Source organism: Pimephales promelas, chromosome 14, assembly GCF_988280905.1.
Source record: "Pimephales promelas chromosome 14, fPimPro1.hap1.1, whole genome shotgun sequence".
NCBI lineage: Eukaryota > Metazoa > Chordata > Actinopteri > Cypriniformes > Leuciscidae > Pimephales > Pimephales promelas.
The window spans coordinates 31,291,483-31,310,304 of NC_142782.1; the positions used below are offsets into that span (position 1 = coordinate 31,291,483).

Here is an 18,822-nt window from a genome sequence, read left to right on the forward strand (position 1 = left end):
AATACTGACGAGATCCTAATATTGACAGGGAGCGGAGAACTGGGATCAGCTGTGTGTGTGTGTGTGTGTGTGCTGCGATGATGATAGCTCAGTTCACAACAACAAAACACACAGATCACTTTGGTCTTGTCAATGGGACCATTTGACATCTTTTTAAAGTAAACTTTCCATTCAGAATCTTATTGGCGTCCATTTCGGCGTCTCACGCTCGTCATCCACTCAAAACGTAACATTAACCAACTATTTGGCCGGCTCGCAAACCTAAACAAATGTGTGCGGTGTTGTGCCTGTTGTATTGTTTCCGGTCTAACTAGATCCGCTTGCGCTTTCAAAACGTCCTCGCGCGAATGGCTTTCATGGCGCCCCCTGTTGCAAAAGCATGTGAAAAAAAACTACAAAGTTTGCTAGACCAAAAAGACTGTTAAACGCAAGATAAAATTTACGCCGTTAAAATGGGTTTGTGTTAAAGGGTTAGTTCACCCAAAAATGAAAATTCTGTCAGTATTTACTCACCCTCATGTTGTTCCAACCCCGTAAGACCTTCGTTCATCTTCGGAACACAAATTAAGATATTAAGATCGCTCCTGCATACAGTCCATAGGCTTCTTGAGGGACTGGCTCTTGCTGTCCCCGAAAAGTCATTAAAGACATCGTTAAAATAGTCCAAGTGACTACAGGTGCTCAATCTTAAGTTTATCAAACGACGAGAACACTTTTGTGCGCAAAAAAACAACAAAAATAACGACTTTATTTCAACTATTCACTTCCTTCTCCATTAGCCTGTAGTCAGTTAACGTAGTGTGATTGCGTAGAGCTACGTCACACGTAGGCTCACTATTGGCCGACGCTGGTCATGTGTGTGTGATGCGTGTGACGTACAATAACAGAAGCTTACGCTATTAAACTAGTAACCTGACTCGCGCAGAGGAAGAAATAAACGAATAGTTGAAATAAAGTCGCTATTTTTGTTGTTTTTTTGCGCACAAAAGTGTTCTCGTCGTTTGATAAACTTAAGATTGAGCACCTGTAGTCACTTGGACTATTTTAACGATGTCTTTAATGACTTTTCGGGGACAGCAAGAGCCAGTCCCTCAAGAAGCCTATGGACTGTATGCAGGAGCGATCTTAATATCTTAAATATCTTAATTTGTGTTCCGAAGATGAACGAAGGTCTTACGGGGTTGGAACAACATGAGGGTGAGTAAATACTGACAGAATTTTCATTTTTGGGTGAACTAACCCTTTAACACCGTTAAAAACGCGTTAAACTGACAGCCCTAATATATAAATATTATATTCCATATATTATATTATAAAATAGAATATCAAATTTTTATAAATAAGTATATTCTAAATATCATTTTTTAATATATTTTTACAATTTCTGTTCATCATTTTTAAGCATTAAGTTGTGCAAATAAGTAAGTACATTGTTTAGAAACAAGAGAGTTAATTTGATAAATGTTCAGTGAATGAAACATGGTACTCACAGCGGAGATGTGGTGCTGAATCTATACGCTGCGTCCCCCGCTGCAGGTATACAGGAGCGGAATATACAAACTGCTTTCCTGAGAAGCCAAACTACACATATACACACACACAATCAATGTATAATCAGCCAGGTGCATGCAGACAAATTATGTGTGGCACCATAAACAAATCCATGTTTAAATTGTTGTTTTTCTGGCCGGTGTCATAAATTACAGCTATTATCAGTCCAGACGTCACACACAAGTCTATATTAACTGCAGCGGCTGTGGTGTGATCCGATGCCGTGTTGAATAAATGGGCGCTATTAATATCACCTGATGAGCGGCGCACTTGAACACATGCGTCCCCGTCTCTTTGCTGAGGTCCAACGTGGCCCGCAAACTCAGCTCCTGGCCTTCGATGACCAGCACGCACACGTAATCTTCCTCATCCTGTTCAGAATATCACACAATCAAACGCTAATCACGAGCCGTCTCTAAAGCCCCCTTCCTCATTCCAGATGCATTATCATAAATGAGTTCACCCAGACCCTCCTGAACACCTGGGAATAATGGCCTTTTAAAATGCACAGCCATGAAACGTCAAGGCCAACGGATGGATGGGGTGAAATGATAAATGGCAGATGAGCATCACCTCAAAAATGTCCAGGTTTTTGCCCTGTAGAGAGAGCTCGGTGTCAAAGCCAACAGGAACCAGAGGGGAGCTCTGCAGGGCCCAGACGCAGGGGCAAGAGTCAGGCCCGCGGGGTGTTGACTGCTCCTGTTCACACACACACAGAAAATAAGTGTTTAACTGAGGGCAAAGGTCAGCTGCACCTACTTCTTTGGGTTGGTTAGATTTCGGTTTAATGCAAATGATCAGCGGAAGGTGCAATTTGATTGGACGGACCAAATTTAGACGTGACTGCATGATTTCTGCCACTGCGTTTAAGACAAACATGATACATTTTGAAAACAATAATCTTGCAAATTAGCCACCAAAGATAAAAAATTGCTTTTGGAAGATCACAAAACAGAGGAGGCACGTGGTATTTAAGTTACCACAGTTTAAACAAGTAATAATAATATAACAACAACATTCAGCAGTATTATTTATTTGACTGCAGTGACTAACACTATTAGATGAAAACTGAGCTGGATTATGACCTCACTGTTTTCTGCAGAGCTGCTTCAATGAATTGAACTAATTTCATAATTGATGACCTTTATACAGTTATTGTGTGGCATGTGGAGACTGATACAAGGGGTCGACCGATATGTGATTTTCAGGGCCGATGGCGATACAATTATTACAGCTCAAATAGACCGATAGCCGATATTTTGAACCGTATATATATATTAGGGCTGTCAAACGATTAATCGCGATTAATCGCATCCAAAATAAAATTTTGTCTTTAAATAATATATGTGGGTGCACTGTGTATAATTATTTTATATATATATATAAATACACACAACTGCTTGTATATATTTATTAAGTAATATTTTCATGTACTGTATATAGATTTATATATAATTTATATTATATATAAATATAAATATTTTATAAATAAATAATATTTTTTCCTTAAATATACATGCATGTGTGTGTATATATATATATATATATATATATATATATAAATATGAAGAGTTCAGATGCAAAAGCCTCTAAATGCCATTTGAAATTTTCTTCTAAAATGACCATTTTTATCAAGCTTGTTTATTTAAATTCAGGTAATCAGGTAAAATTAATAGGTAATCTGCATTGCCATTTAAGTGAAATTACTGAACTTAAATATACAAATTTGATAAAAATGATCATTTTTGAAGAAAATTTCAAATGGCATTTAGAGGCTTTTGCATCTGAACTCTTCATATATAAAATAATTAAACACAGTGCACCCACATATATTATGTAAACACAAACTTTTATTTTGGGTGTGATTAATCGCGATTAATCGTTTTACAGCCCTAATATATATATATATATATATATATATCGATATAAACATATTTAAACATATTTAGATATTTTGAAAATGGCCGATACCGATAACCATAAAAATGCTTAATATCGGCGCCGATAATCGGCCAGGCTGATAATCGGTCGACCCCTAACTGATACCAATTTACCACAGCTTTACAATAACAATAATGAATGTGGCCCTTTATAAAATAGCAAATGTATCTGATGGTAATACCATAGTACTCTGATATATATTATGATACAGAATGATGACCATATTTATACAGTATACCATTGTATTTACATGTTATCCATGGTTTTACCAAGGTATATGTGGGATGGATAGACACTGTTCTTCAAGGTATTTAAAGAAAACCATGACAACATGTCCCACAAAAACATGGTACTTTTTAAAAATGCTTTGGATATATTCCTGTTTCAGCAGAAAGCATTACTGATGACCTCCAAGCATAATAACATCATTAACACATATCATGAGAGGTCGTGACCCTGTGGACTGTCAAGTAAACGGTTATGAATTGGTAAACCCCTTGGAGAGAGCGAACACTCACTCTGCTGTTATAGATGATGTGTTGAGGGGAGCAGTTCTTATCATGAGTGCAGCGCTCATCCTTCACACACCAGTGACACGGCCACATACTGCTAACACACGCCATGCATCTGCAGAAGATCGCATATGATACGATGAATCAGAGATCAGCCAGTATGTGTGGTCATATAACAGTCATATTAAATTCTAGTACATTTATAATGCAAGTCAAAGTTTTTTGTACCAAACAGTCATATTTAAAATTTTCACTAATTTTCCACACTCTCTTGCCAAGACCCATTTAGAATTAAGCCAATTAAGTCATGAAAACAAAACACAGCATTTTGCATAAAAAATAAGGAAAACAAATGCTTTTCATTTAAATAAGCATAAAAATCAAAGACAGCATAACAGCATAATATTATCCTGATGTATAAGTACTTTAAAAATTTAAAAGCCATTTTTTAAATAATGAGAATGAGGGGTTTTTTTGCATTCTAGTCATGCAAATTAACTTGCTTAATTGCAGAGAAAAGTCATTTAAAGTTAGCTTCATTTTTTTTAAACAAAACATAATTACTTTTTTTCTTTATTACAGGTCGTATGAGATTCACATAAACAGGTCGTTTATGCTAGATCAGCTTAAAGACCTTTATGATTGGATTTCATCACTCAATCTCATTTAATCGGACATATCAAGTAACAAGGTATTGATATATATGAACATTTCAAGGAGCTTGTGAGTGTGATGTCAAAACGGTGTTGTGGATTTTTGGGGTGTCGATGCCGATACCGATATTAGGGAGTAAAATACCGATATATCGGCCGATATTATTTGTGTATATTATAATAGAGTAGAAATATTATTTATTACAATTTGGACACTTTCCTATTGGTGTGTACGAACTTTTGATGGATACTGTATAAAGTATACACACTATAAACAGAAAGAATATATAAACGTTTTGCAATGATCACTCAAATGTGGTGATCAAACACATATGAGCTGTAACCAAACTAGTTTTCATTGCATATTATGTTATATTATATCATAAATACTGTTGCATAATCTTCACTAACGACTTTGTCTTTTAATTTAGTAATTATATAAAACATAACTTGTATCAATAAATATATCAAAAGAGTCACTGACAAAACCTTATTATCTTCTATTTTTAGTCTTAATCCTCTAATCTCTAGTGGAGGAAGAACTTGTCTTACTAAAGTAATATTGAAATGTGTACTTTTAGGCAGAATAATTCAAAACAAAAGACAGACTGCTTTCTACTTATGTAATTCGCATGAAATGTGCATTTCTCTCTGGCGTGTTCACTGAAGATCTTTGCAGGACATTTACTGAAAACACTTGTTTATCAATAAACATTTAAAATGTCTCCTTGCTATATTTGATGATATATTTGACATTTGACATTATTTGTGACAGCTTTCATGGGTTGTATTGGCAGCGCCAGCTGCACCACCCTTACATGAATCACCGCACCCGCATTTTTTAAAATATTAATTTATCGGCCATTATAAATGCCAATACCGATAGTTCAGAAAATGCCTAATATCGGTTAGGCTCTAGTTAGTTTCTGTGAAAGTGGAGTGTTGTGTGCAATCATGTTTACATAGTTCACCAAACTGCTTATAAAAGAAAATGCTGTTTTTAATGATACATGCATTTAAATTCTTCCACGGTGTGTTATGCATGTGTGGCTTTATTTACAAGTGGGCCAAAGCATGAACTTTTATCTTACGGTGAAGTAGCGTTGAGCCGTCCGACTGCTTTACAGTCATAAAAGGTGATATTTGTGTGCGAGATGGTCACGTCTCCAAACTTCAGTGCCATTCGAACGGATACGTGATCTACAAATAAACAGATTCATGTGAAATATCAGCAGAGTAAATGATATAATAACCTGTTAGTGTTTTTCCCTAGAATTTTCAGCTTGAAAAGAGAGTAAATGCTATTCAATATTTAACATGGATTTAACCATCCCTGTACAGCAAATACTGTTGATCTACTGTATACTCTAGAGAGGCGCACAATGCATTGTCAGGATCTCAGAACTGTTTGCCTAAAAGCTTTAGTACAGAGTCCTGGCAGATTGACATTTTCTAGTTGCACAAAAGATAAGCTAAAACCCTACGTCAAAATAATCCCTGTAACCCAGATTCAACGTCAGTAAAATCAATAGTATCATCTTTAAATTTCTGCAAACATGCAAGCAAACATATGCTAAGAAGCTGGTTATCTCTGAATGTGCTTGTGCACGTAGATAGCTAGTTTCAGATTACCAAGAATAATAAAAAAAATGTGTTGTGGATGTAACTGAAGCACACTCTCTTGAAAAGAAGTGGTTTGGGTTTCATTCCCTCGGCTCAACAACTGGTTGCTGGGATAAAACTGTCTTGGCAATGCGATGGCGTCCGCGTGGCTCACCGTTGCCTGGTGGACTCGGGGGGAGCTGCTCTGGTGCTGGTGATTGACATGTGATTCTGTTCTCCATGACAACCGCAGGCTGAGCAGCCAAACTTCCAAAAGCGCAAGATAGAGACTCATCCTTTGACAAGACTGGCAACTGTAGAACTGTGAAAGAGACCTTGAAAGCACAGAAGAAAACAATAGATCAGATATCTAATGGCCATTTTAAGAGTGTGCAAGGCCTTGCTTGCTCTTAGAATACTAATAGGAGATATTGTCAATACTTTTGTTTGGATGCTGGTGCAAAGTTTTCAGGCTATGTAGTCGTCCCAGAGCACTGCATAAGCAACCAGTCAGACCTGTTCCTGACCCCTCACACGAATGTTATTGTGCAACTGAAGACCTCGAGCGCAGATTTCGGTCTTGTATTGAATATTGATGCATTTACTACTAAAGTAAGAGTTCCGTTTTTTTATTTTTTATTAAATAAATAAAAACTTTAGTCAATAGATTTTAGTTTACATCACAGTTATGAACATGATTTGTTATTTGCTAATCGTATATAGAGGCATTTAGTCACATGATCCTTCAGATGTCATTCTAATATGCTGATTTGCTGCTCAAGAAACATTTCTAACTATTTTCAAAGTTGAAAACAGTTGTGCCGATTAATATTTTTGTGAAAACCATGACATTTTGTTTTTTTCTGGATTCTTTGATTAATAGAAAGTTCAAAAGAACAGTGTTTATTTATAACAGAAATCTTTTGTAACATAATAAAAGTCATTACCTATTTACGGATCATCCTAGATGAATATAAGTAGAATATATTACTGGTTATATATAATCCTGATCATCCTAGCTGAATATAAGTACTATAGCAGAATATATATATATATATATTAGGGCTGTCAAATGATTAATCGTGATTAATCGCATCCAAAATAAAAGTTTTTGTTTACATGATATATGTGGGTGCACTGTGTATAATTATATATACATATATATAAATACACACACATGCCTGTATATATTTAAGAAATATGTTCATGTATACACTGTATATAGATTTATATATTTTTTTTATTATATAGAACTATAAATATTTTCTATATAAATAATATTTTTTTTCTTAAATATACATGCATGTGTGTGTATTTTTATACATACAAAATAATTATACACAGTGCACCCACATATATTATGTAAACACAAACTTTTATTTTGGATGTGATTAATCGTGTATATATACACATATATACAAACATGTATACAGTGTTTGTTACAAATATTCAGTGAGAACAACACTATCCCCAACAAAATCAAAAATGCTCTAATGAGGCACAATATATTTAAAATACTGTTATGAGATTTAAAATATTGTTATGAGAAGCAGGACTTTGGAACAATGAGATTTCACCATAAATCCAAGTGTATTTTGTATTTTGCAGCCTTTTTCAGAATAAAAAAACTGATAAAAATGGAAGAGATGGCTTTAATTGCTTTCTGCTATCACATCATGCCTGGTTAGCCACAGTGTTACGGTTGGTCAGGGAGTCAATTCCTGTCTAAATGGGCGTTTTTTGGCTAAAATAGGCTGCAATGAAGACCTCACAGAGTAAAATGTGACAGTGGAGAGTGGGAGGTGATCTGGGAATGTACCCGTGTCTGTTCTTCTCTGCTTTGGATGGAGGGTTGTAGACTCTCTATAGACACACACTGGCGCTCATGACCGTAACTCCAGATCCAGTGGTGCAGCTGGGCATGCCGTGCACAATCCATCTTCCGCGTACATCTAATACACACACACAAACACACAATGAGATAAGGGTCTGTCGAGAGTTACAGCTAAATTGAATAAACTGAAGAGTCCCTTCAAAGATTAGATTGAGAAAATAAAACACAAAAATGACCCGCAGCCCTCATGTAGTTCAGACACCATTATTTTGTCACAATATATGATCTTCTGTTTATTTATGATGTCAAGCTCCAAAACAAAGCTTTTAAAATATCAAAAAAAACTTCATTCTAAAGAAATACGAAAGCTTTGTGTGAAAACAGACGATATTGCCTGAAAACTTGCCTGATCACGATAAAATGCATGAGATTTGAGAGCAGAGAGGATGATTATTTGTGAAGAACTTAAATGTTGGTTTGTTCCTCACAAAAAGTTTGCATATATAGTTTCAAAGACTTGGAATATAGCACACAAGTTGCATAGACTACGATCATGGAACTGTTTTAGGCACTTTGGTTCTCATTGCAATTTGAGCGTCACATGATCATTCAGAAATCGATCTAATTTTCTGATTTGCAGCTCAAGAAACCTTTTTTATAATAAATGTTAAAAGCAGTTGTGTTGCTTAATATTTGTGGAAACCGTGCTAATTTTTTCAGGATTCTATGATGAACAGCATTTTTTTTTTGTATTTACAGTCACTATTTATTTCTTCCAAAAAAAAAAAAAAAAAAAAAACGTCCTTCTTACTGACCTCAAACCTTTGAATGTTAGTGTAGTATTAAATCTTATTCTGATAATGATCCCTAGAATAATCCCCAAACAAAAAGTGTTGCATAAACAGCCAAAAACAGTTTAACACAACTGCTGTTCTGTGGAAGCAGAAGTCGTTGAAAAAATTATGAATATCAAATATGATCTATGGAAATGATCGCCATATGATTAAATGCACTGTTTATGTAAAACGAGAGGTGCGGCCTGATAGGAAGGGAGTGTTGAAAGAGCAGGCAGTGATGTGTAACAGTAATCAGGTGAGCTCAAGTACCTGCCCTCCAGCGAACACCAGCCGCAGTAGGGATCTCGATTAGCCAGACAGGAGTGGCAGTCTAAATGCTTCTCACACTGAGCTACATGGAGCTTTGTAACCTGAAACACACACACACACACAAAAATCAGAGGCCCTGAGCACCGTTCTTGCATTGCAAACTGATAAAATGCAAGAGAACGCAACTTTTGCATGAGAGAACGGTGTAAAAAAAGAATCTCCGATTCTGATTGGCTGCCAAGACGATTCCACTGGCAATTACTCGACAATGCAAGAAACAAAACCAAGACTTTCATCTTGAGAAAAAAAAAATCTGTCATTCAAATGATGCTTGACAGTAAACGTGTAATCTCTACAGAGAGCGTGCATGTAACAGATGCTGTTTGTTTCAGTTGCTGGCAGTTGAAAGAAGCCGTTTGTCTCTCATACCTTTCTTTCAGTCAATACGTAGACGTTCTGTTTGGTGGAGTCCAAAAGCATGTCAGCGTTAATGGGACTGTCTGAATCCACCTCCACGGTGTCATATTTGCTACCGGTACCATTTGCATGCAGGAACACCTGCAAAAAATAAAAGGCACATTAAGTCTGATTGCTTATTAAAGGTCCTGTTCTTCGTGATCCCATGTTTCAAACTTTAGTTAGTGTGTAATGTTGTTGTTAGAGCAGTGTTGTAGTACTCGAGACTCGGACTCGTCTCGGACTCGGTCTCGAGACCATATTTTAATGGTCTTGGTCTTGTCATGGACTCGTGTCCATTTGGACTCGGAATTGACTCGTACTCGAACATTTTTTTTTTTAGGACTCGGAATTATTCCCGAGTCCACTCGAGTTCAATTCAAAATATTTTTCATGATTATTAATGTATGTTAATAAAATATTTCTTTAAATTGATTGACACGCCCAGTGATTGGTGATTTTCTAGTGCGCAACTGCGCATGACAAATTGTAATAAAATTACTTTTAACACCACCTACTATGTGGCCTTTTTACCCTAAACTGATCATATTTTTTAAACTCTAAGTAAATTCAGTAAAAAAAAAAAAAAAGGATTTCTCTAAGTAAATAAAAGTAAATTAGGTAATCAACCCTCACTGGTCTCGGACTCGACTCGGACTCGACTCTCTATGGACTCGGTCTTGACTCGGACTCGACTCTCTCTGGTCTCGGTGTCGACTCGGACTCGAGTGAAGTGGTCTCGACTACAACACTGTGTTAGAGTATAAATAAGATCTGTAAAATGATAAAGCTCAAAGTTCAATGCCAAGCAGAAATAAGTAGCCTACATCGAACGGCCCGTTTGGACGACTTTAATGACGCCCACAGGAATGCTCCCTCAACTTGCACTTCTTATAACTTGCTGTGTTTACTCAGCTCTTACGGTGATTTTCTGAAGTAAAACTGACGCTTCATCTTTAGTGTGATGTACAATAAACAGTGTTGGGAGTAACGCATTACAAAAGTAATACATTACAGTAACATATTACTTTTTGCTGTAACGCAGTAGTGTAAGGCATTACTAATCAATTTTCAGTAATATTTTACTCGTTACATGTTCAGTGAGGCTTGTATTACAGTTGTATTACAGTTGTATTGTCTGCTTTTAAAGGCAACAGACTATGTGAAAGTTTTAAAGCAGTCTTTTAGTGCCAGTTCAGAGCGGTCACGTCTGTAACATTGTTTTTTTCTCATAAACGAACACGAAAACAGAAATAAAATGAATATTTTAAGTTCTATGGAGACTGGAGAGCCAACCCTTCCTCATCCGATTTGTGCAGTGTAATTAACAGAATTACAAAAAATATATTTTACCTCCTATTTTTTTGTTACGCATGAATGTGTGTCTTTTTCCTAATAATAAAAATAAAACATAGACTGATATTTGTCTAATGTCTGGAGTCCTTTAAGGAAGTAGCCTACATACGTTTCAATACATGTATTTTCTAAGAATTTTTATTTCAAGTTTTGACTGCAAATGTCATGTCCATAATGCTGGACTTCCCCAATTTTAAATAATTTATCCTCAACTAGTTTTGTGGTGTAGGTCTACGTATTTTATAATGTTAACTTCAAATAATACTAATAGCCTAATTTAAAGATAAAGCAGCATTGGATCTGGACTGTAAGGAGAATAACGCTGGAGTTGGAAGAGGTGTGTCGCGATTCTGTAGGTTCGTTGATCTGAGTCGTGTGGCGAATCGCGATTTCGGTTTCATATTGCATATCGTTACAGCCCAAAAGTTAAGTTTTACTTAGTTATTTTGGTGAAAGTAACTCAAAAGTAATACATGTGTAATGTAACGCATTACAATTCTGGGACAGTAATATTGTTAGGTAATGAATTACTTTTAAATAACAGTAACAAGTAATACCTAATGTATTACAGTTTGGAAGTAACTTGCACAACACTGACAATAAACGTTATTAAACTCATCAGTATATGTTTGATCATCATTCGGACCTGGTCCGAAACAGCAGACTTGTAGGCTATTGATAAATAATGGATACACACAAGCAGATGACAAATACGTTATAAAAAACGCAATTAAACTACTAAACTATACCTATTCCATCTCTATACATCACTCCGACTCTGTAGGCATTATTGTCCAACTGGAAATGAACACCGTTACTGAGAGTTTCTGATATTATCCTCATTCTGTGAGATGAAATTGTCCCGAGAGACATGAAGCTCCGCCCCCTGTGCCGGCAGCAGCAGCTCATTTGCATTTAAAGGGCACACACTAAATTAGCGTGTTTTTTTACGCCCAAAAAATATCAATTTAAACATGCTGTAAAAAATGATCTGTCGGCTATTTTGAGCCGAAACTTAAAATATACATTCTGGGGACATCAGAGACTTATTTTACATATCAATCTCTAATACGGGACCTTTAAAGTAATAACACAACTTTCTACAACCAGCCACAAAATCAAACTGGACAATCCTTATTTTTAATTCATCCTATCACATTGATCCTATCAATTCCCGACAGACAAAATCAAGTTCTGCCCTTCATTTTTCTTGTTTGAGAAGCAGTTTCACTGTTATATGTCACAGAAGAAACTGTACTGCACACTGTTATATGTACAGAAGAAACGACTATTGCTGTTTTCATTTCATGCCGACTTTAGGACAAGTGCTGCATGGCGAATTATGTGCTAAAGTTGAATTCTAACAATTAATTTTAATCAAAAGTATGAACTAAAGCATACACATGCATATAAAGAAGACGCACTCATTGGCCACAAAGCTCAGGCGAATTGCAGTCTCAGCAGGCCGGTGTGTTTTTCAGCATCTCGCAGGCAGGAGAAGTGATACCGTGGGCTGTCTGTGAGAAGTTTTGCCTGAGGAGATATTTGGGCGGTAAACAAGCTGCTGTTTCAGAGTTTCGCCGTTAATATTTCATACAGCACCGGAGGGGATTGAGGGATGAAAAACTCCAAGTGCCGCTGCCACCACCCCTATCAGCCGACCCAGAGCGCGCCGCATGTGACCGGCTCCCCTGAGATCGCTTCTCCCCAAGGCGCTTACAATAAGCATTCAGAACATGTCCTCTCATGCTGATGAGGCACACACACACACACACACTCCCTTCTGTATGCACACACAATCACACCAGCTTCAGGCTAGACTGGGCCAACCACAAGCTGTAAATACCCCACATTCTTGATTAAAAGTGGGCAAAATTGGCACATCAAAACATTTCTGTGCCTAAAAACAAACAAAAAAGGTGAAAACTAAGTTCCCCAAGACTGAATGAATATGTTGCACGAGGATCTTCTACCTGAAGGATCTTAAAGGAAAAAAATGATCATTATTTGAATCTGAAGACTATAGTTATTTAAGCTCAATGCAACTTCAATGCCATTTCAGAGCTTCGCCAAAAGGGAAGATTATCAGTATTAAATGTAGCTCCTTTTAATCTTGTTGAAATATAGAGCATACGTTGTGCAGACCTCTTTTGTGGGGCTTGAAAGGTCTGTCGTAGATAAAACCTCTGCGTGAAGATTCTTCAAAGTTTTGTTGTGTTCCACAGAAGAACGTGTGAGTTTTGGGTAATTTGAACCAAATCCTAGCGTGCAAAGAATAAGAGTTGCTCATCATGTATTTCTTTTCACCTTCCATGACTCATGAATTAATTCTACACTGTTCAGCCTTTAAGAGAGCAGGAGCTTAAGACATGCATGCACTCTCTTGTCCGGTTAAAGGAGTAGTTCACTTTTAGAAAAAAACTTCTGCTGATAATTTACTCACCCCCATGTCATCCAAGATGTCCATGTCTTTTTTTCTTCAGTCGAAAAGAAATTAAGGAGAAATTCCAGGATTTTTCTCCATATAATGGACTTCATTGGGAACCAAACAGTTAAAGGTCCAAATGAGAGTTTCAGTGCAGCTTCAAAGGGCTTTAAACGACACCAGACGATGAATAAGGGTCTTATCTAGGACCCTTCGAGTCATGACTCGAAAAAAAGATTTGTTCATTTTGATGAACCAGTTTAAACAGCAAGCAAAGCGAACAGCAGCATTTGTGCTTATAAAACAAACTTTTTAATTTATTTTTTAAATGACTGATCGTTTCGCTAGATAAGACCCTTATTCATCGTCTGATGTCGTTTAAACCCCTTTGAGACTGCACTGAAACTCTCATTTGGACCTGTTTGAACCGTTTGGTCCCCAAAGAAGTCCATTATATGGAGAAAATCCTGGAATGTTTTCATCAAAACCCTTAATTTCTTTTCGACTGAAGAAAGAAAGACATGGACATCTTGGATGACATGGGGTTGAGAAAAATTATCAGCAAAAGTTTTTTTAAAAAGTGAACAACTCCTTTAAATAACAGCTAAACACCAAACGCAACGTCTTATGTTTTTCTGGTTTAAAAGGTAATCTTTAAATACACTGTCTCAACTCTAGTGGCCTTCAACTGTAGGCCTCATTGAAAGGATACAAAAGTGTCCACATAACAATGCATTCCCAAAAACTGTTTCTCATCCCATTTTTGCGGCAAGGACATGCTCATACCCTCCCAAACTTTATCCTGATAAATAATGTAATCCACACTCGCTGAACTCTCTCTGAACCAACCGATTCTAATAACATAATATTACCATGCTGTAGGCAGGTTTGCTCATTACTGGCAAGTTAGTGCTTAATGACAGATTATGATTACTCCATGTGTTTGCTTTTCAATGAAGAAGTCTTTTCTTTAATGATGGTAAACACTCTTTAAAATGCAGTTGTTCATGCTGATTTTTCCAATTATGATTCGGTGATTTGTGATTTGTGCTGCTAACACAAAATTGCAGGTTTAGTTCCACTAAAGCGTGATACATGATGAAAAATAGCATGTTATATGGCCAGTAATAAATAGCAGTGAGTCATACCTTATGCAGCTTCCCGCTTTTGTCTCCTAGCAGTACTATGGTGTGGCCGACCTCAGTTGCGGAGGTGACGGCAGTGATGGGAGGAGTCCAGGTGAAAGCGGGCGTGGCCTCGAGTGCAATGGCACTGGCGATGGGACTGGGCGTGTGTTCGCCTCCGCATGGGTACTCGTTCAGAGAGTCCTGCATGACCCAGAAACATTACATTACCTACATCCATCACCGAAATATGTTCATCATTCGCAGTTCAAAGTTATTAGGAATTGTAATATTTGGGAATTCAACAGTGTTTCTCTCTCTCGCTGGCTCTCATCACATTCAATTCAGGCTGCAACCTCACAATTTGGCAAAAACACGATTTTTTTTTGGCACTTTTGATTCAATAGTGGTTGAGCAATGGTGCATGAAAACACTGTCAGTACGGTTTTAGCACGGTGCTCTGTCTCCGCTAGTGGAAGAATGCAGGCTGTAAAGGGAGCCAAATGTCATGAAGACCATTCAGTTCCGGCATATTTATACACGCATTACTTCTGAATAAGGACCCATTCTCGATTCACACCCATAAACTGATTATACGCCACTGCTGACAACTTTATTTAGTGCACAGAGGACTCTCTGTGACAGTAGGCAGAGGAATTAATTTCAGCCTACCTTTATTGACAGTGACCGTAGGAAAGAAAATATTGACTACTAGTGACAAAATGTGGACAATTGACACTTGGATCTTCAAAACCATTTTGATTTTAATGCGTATGCTTGAATTTATTAAATTAGGGTGATAAACAGTCCTGTTTTCATGCCCTGTCCTGGCTGTTTTTTATAAAGTGATGAAAATGTCCTGGTTTTCAAAAAACTGCTGGGAAAGATCAGCTCTACAGCAAAATATAGATGGGCAAACAAGGAGGATGAGGAAGAAAAACAGCCGACATAAACTAACGATATAAATATATTTTTGTACGTTTGTGAGAGCTATTTTTATTCAATTTGGAGGTGTTTCTTTTAGTCATTTATTATTTATATATTTATTTTTCTAATACAGAAGAGACATTACTTCTATCATTATTTCTGAAACCTATCATGATAAAACATGTCGAGTAACCTCTGAGAAGCCTATCTGAATTTGTGCCTTGTAATATAGCAATTGTCAATCCATACAGAGGAGGTTTAACCTACTTTAAATGTATTGAAATTAATAAGGCATCTTGGAGTAAACTTCGAGTATCATTTGAGTCTCTGTTTGCCGGACCGAGTGTCCTGGTTTTTGGTAATCAAAATATGGTCAACCTAATTAAATAGTTTTGTAGACTATTTTTAATTTAATAGATGGGTTTGCCTGTATAGTGAAGGGAAAATCTGCCCAGCATATTACTTCTTCAATAATTAAAAACCATCCAAGGATGCAGCATATCAATTTGGTCGAAAAAAAAGGGTCCAGACTGTGCAGAACTGGAATATAGACAGCAAGATGCTTTAAAACTATGAAAAAAAAACATCAACTTTTGTATTTATGATTTGCTATTATTATCCTAAGATGCGGAAACAAAATAATAATAATAATAATTAGTAGGTATTTCCAAACATTTGACTGGTAGTTTACATGAAATGGCATCCAAGTTTCTAATATACGCAACATGGCTGTACTTTGAATTCAGTCCAATTTACAAACAGTTTAGGAATTAATGAATGTTAAATGTTTTGGAAATAATGAGGTTTGGGCTAATCACACAGACAGACAGCTGTGTGCCCACATGCAAACAATATTAAGACAAGAACCCTAAGCGGCGACATTATAGACAATTAAAATCCAAAATGCAAGTAGAATATTAAGTCTGAGCTCTAAATCTGAGCAAGTACAAAGTTTCCAAAGTCAACTTTTAACATTTGGATAGTGCCAGAAACATCCTGTCCTTGCCATGTGCATAAAAATCAATACTTAAAAAGCTCAGCTGCTTTTATAATGATGTCTGTCAAACATAACCCATCAACTATCCATGGCTGGGAGTGATTTTTAGATGCACTAACTGCAGCCAGCCATGGGCCTGTGTGTCCTGACCTAATGCTATTCTAGAATTGCAGCTGTCAGAGGACGGACGGACACAATACCTCAGCGAACAGACCAAGGGGAGTGGTCACACGGGACAGTGGAACGGTGGCACGCAATTGAAGTCAAATACAGGAACACCAAACGCACCCACTGCTTTGAAACAAGATAATAGAAGCCATTCTGCAAATCTGCCTATGAATTATTGAGGCAATAACTGTTAAAATTGCAACATGAACATAATGAACTTTTACTTTTTTAATAACCTTGGCAAAAGGAGAACTATCTTCCATGCAATTTCATTCCAGTCTGTAGTTTCCATGCATTGCTGTACTATCTTTATAATTTCATAAAGTCACACAGGTTTGAACATAAGCGTTTGAATTATAATGCACATGGTGACTTCCTCCAAAACTGATTTGAAGATTGCCTAATATCAGCAAATGCAGGTTTTAGCTGACTAGCACGCAGACAGAAGTCTGATATATTAGACATTCTAGTGAACTGTACACCCCAAATGTGGTGACATTATTATTTCTTTAAGGTCATCGGTTCAGTGGGCTTCTGTGGGTGTTGGTCACTGGGCCAGTGAGCTCAGAGAGGATGTGGGTCAGCGAAACTCAAACCAGCTGCAGCGTTAAGCTGGATTTAACCACCTCCCAGAGGCTACACACATACACACTACTCCGTCCTTTTCATTCCCAAGCTCATACTAATACACACTACCCCCTTCCACACAGCAAGAGACACATGAATTGAACATTAGCCATTCTCCATTAGTCCCCATACCTACTTTCCTCCTCCTAACAAAACCCATTTAGATTTCGCTCTCATTTGTCACCCATAAACTACACAAACCACTGTATACCCAAAATTACAGTTCACTAACTTGTTTTGTTACGCTAAATGGCCATTCCATTACGGTTGCACAAACCAAAGATGGAAAAATCTCCGAGCGGATCATTAGAATCAGCCTAGTGACATGCAGAAGTTTGGGAGATACCGCTGCATTTGTTATGCCGTGCGGATTAGCATTGGCGCAGGCAGCTGGACGCTAATCTGTGTCAGCACTGAGGCAGCTGCCACTCGCCCAGACTTACACCCGTCGCAAAAAAGCCCCAGCTGACCCTGATCTGTCGCCAAGAAACCACACGCCATGCTGTCTTACACGACCCGGCTAATGGGCCGATATCTTGTGGCTTTCCCTATATTCCTACTTATCGCTCTTTAGCTGCGGATTTACCCCTCATTAAAAGCCGCTACATTCATGGGACCACTCCCTTCGTCTGCTAGTAGAAAGTATTTTGAAGCCATGCTGGGCTAGGCGGGTACAACTGTCAGAGATAGGCAAAATAAGCCTAAACACCAGCCTACACCACTATCTTATTGGCTAATGTTTAAATTAAGCTGTTATTTGAAGGGGTCTAAAGTGGAACTGATTTTAAAGCTACACTGTGTGATTTTTACCCCCATCTAGCGGTGAAAAGGTATATGACTAGGGTTGGGTATCGTTTGAATTTGAACGATTCTGATTCCGATTCCTTGTTTCGATTCCGGTTCCTAACGATTCTCGATTCCGATTCTTTTAAGAGGCAGGGTCAAAAAAGTTTAGCTAGCCTTGCTAACCAACGGTCTTTCTGAAGGAAATAAACCTTTCTGAAGGAAATACTCCTCTCACAAATACTCCTGTTGTCACAAATTTAGCATTTTGCCGAGATTTCGTTATTTTTAGAAAAGTGAAGCCACACTTTGGACTGCCGACGTAAGCTACTCATGTTCGACTCGCGCGGTTATGCCAACACTTCCGGTAGACGCTTCTTCGTTGGTGTTGTTCAGTGGTTTCTTCTTCCGCTCGGCGGACTGTGAATATCGAAACTAGGAATCGAAATTTTTACTTTTGCACGATTCCGGGAAAAACGAAAAGTTAGTCCCGGTTCCAATCGATACTCGATTCTCGATACCCAACCCTATCTATGACCATCCAGCGAATATTAGTTTCTGTTCCTCTCAATTCCGATTTCGTTTTAGCTCCTACGGTGGCCAATGTAGTCCAAGATTAACATGGCTTCCAGTTCGACCTCGTCCATGAGTGTTGCTCAAACGTAAACGCGAAAGGCGAAGCTTGAATTAACGGGTATGTCCCTCTTTGACTAATGTACTTTCAAGATGGAGGGGCAACATGGCGACCGACATTAGAACC

General features: G+C 37.5%; 1 protein-coding gene across 6 annotated transcripts in view; it reads right to left on the bottom strand.

Moving 5' to 3' along the window:
* Positions 1-18,822, bottom strand: part of plxnb3 (plexin B3) — a 90,872-nt gene that overhangs the window by 22,379 nt on the left and 49,671 nt on the right. For all 6 annotated transcript variants that reach the window (XM_089119841.1, XM_039665656.2, XM_039665670.2 and 3 more), the window contains 10 exons: positions 14,585-14,764; positions 9,629-9,757; positions 9,200-9,300; positions 8,079-8,211; positions 6,435-6,594; positions 5,749-5,857; positions 4,011-4,119; positions 2,125-2,250; positions 1,806-1,922; positions 1,491-1,581 (listed from right to left, as the gene is read on the bottom strand). In XM_089119841.1, the coding sequence (XP_088975967.1) occupies positions 1,491-1,581; positions 1,806-1,922; positions 2,125-2,250; positions 4,011-4,119; positions 5,749-5,857; positions 6,435-6,594; positions 8,079-8,211; positions 9,200-9,300; positions 9,629-9,757; positions 14,585-14,764 (1,255 nt within the window). The remainder of the gene's footprint in view (positions 1-1,490; positions 1,582-1,805; positions 1,923-2,124; positions 2,251-4,010; positions 4,120-5,748; positions 5,858-6,434; positions 6,595-8,078; positions 8,212-9,199; positions 9,301-9,628; positions 9,758-14,584; positions 14,765-18,822) is intronic.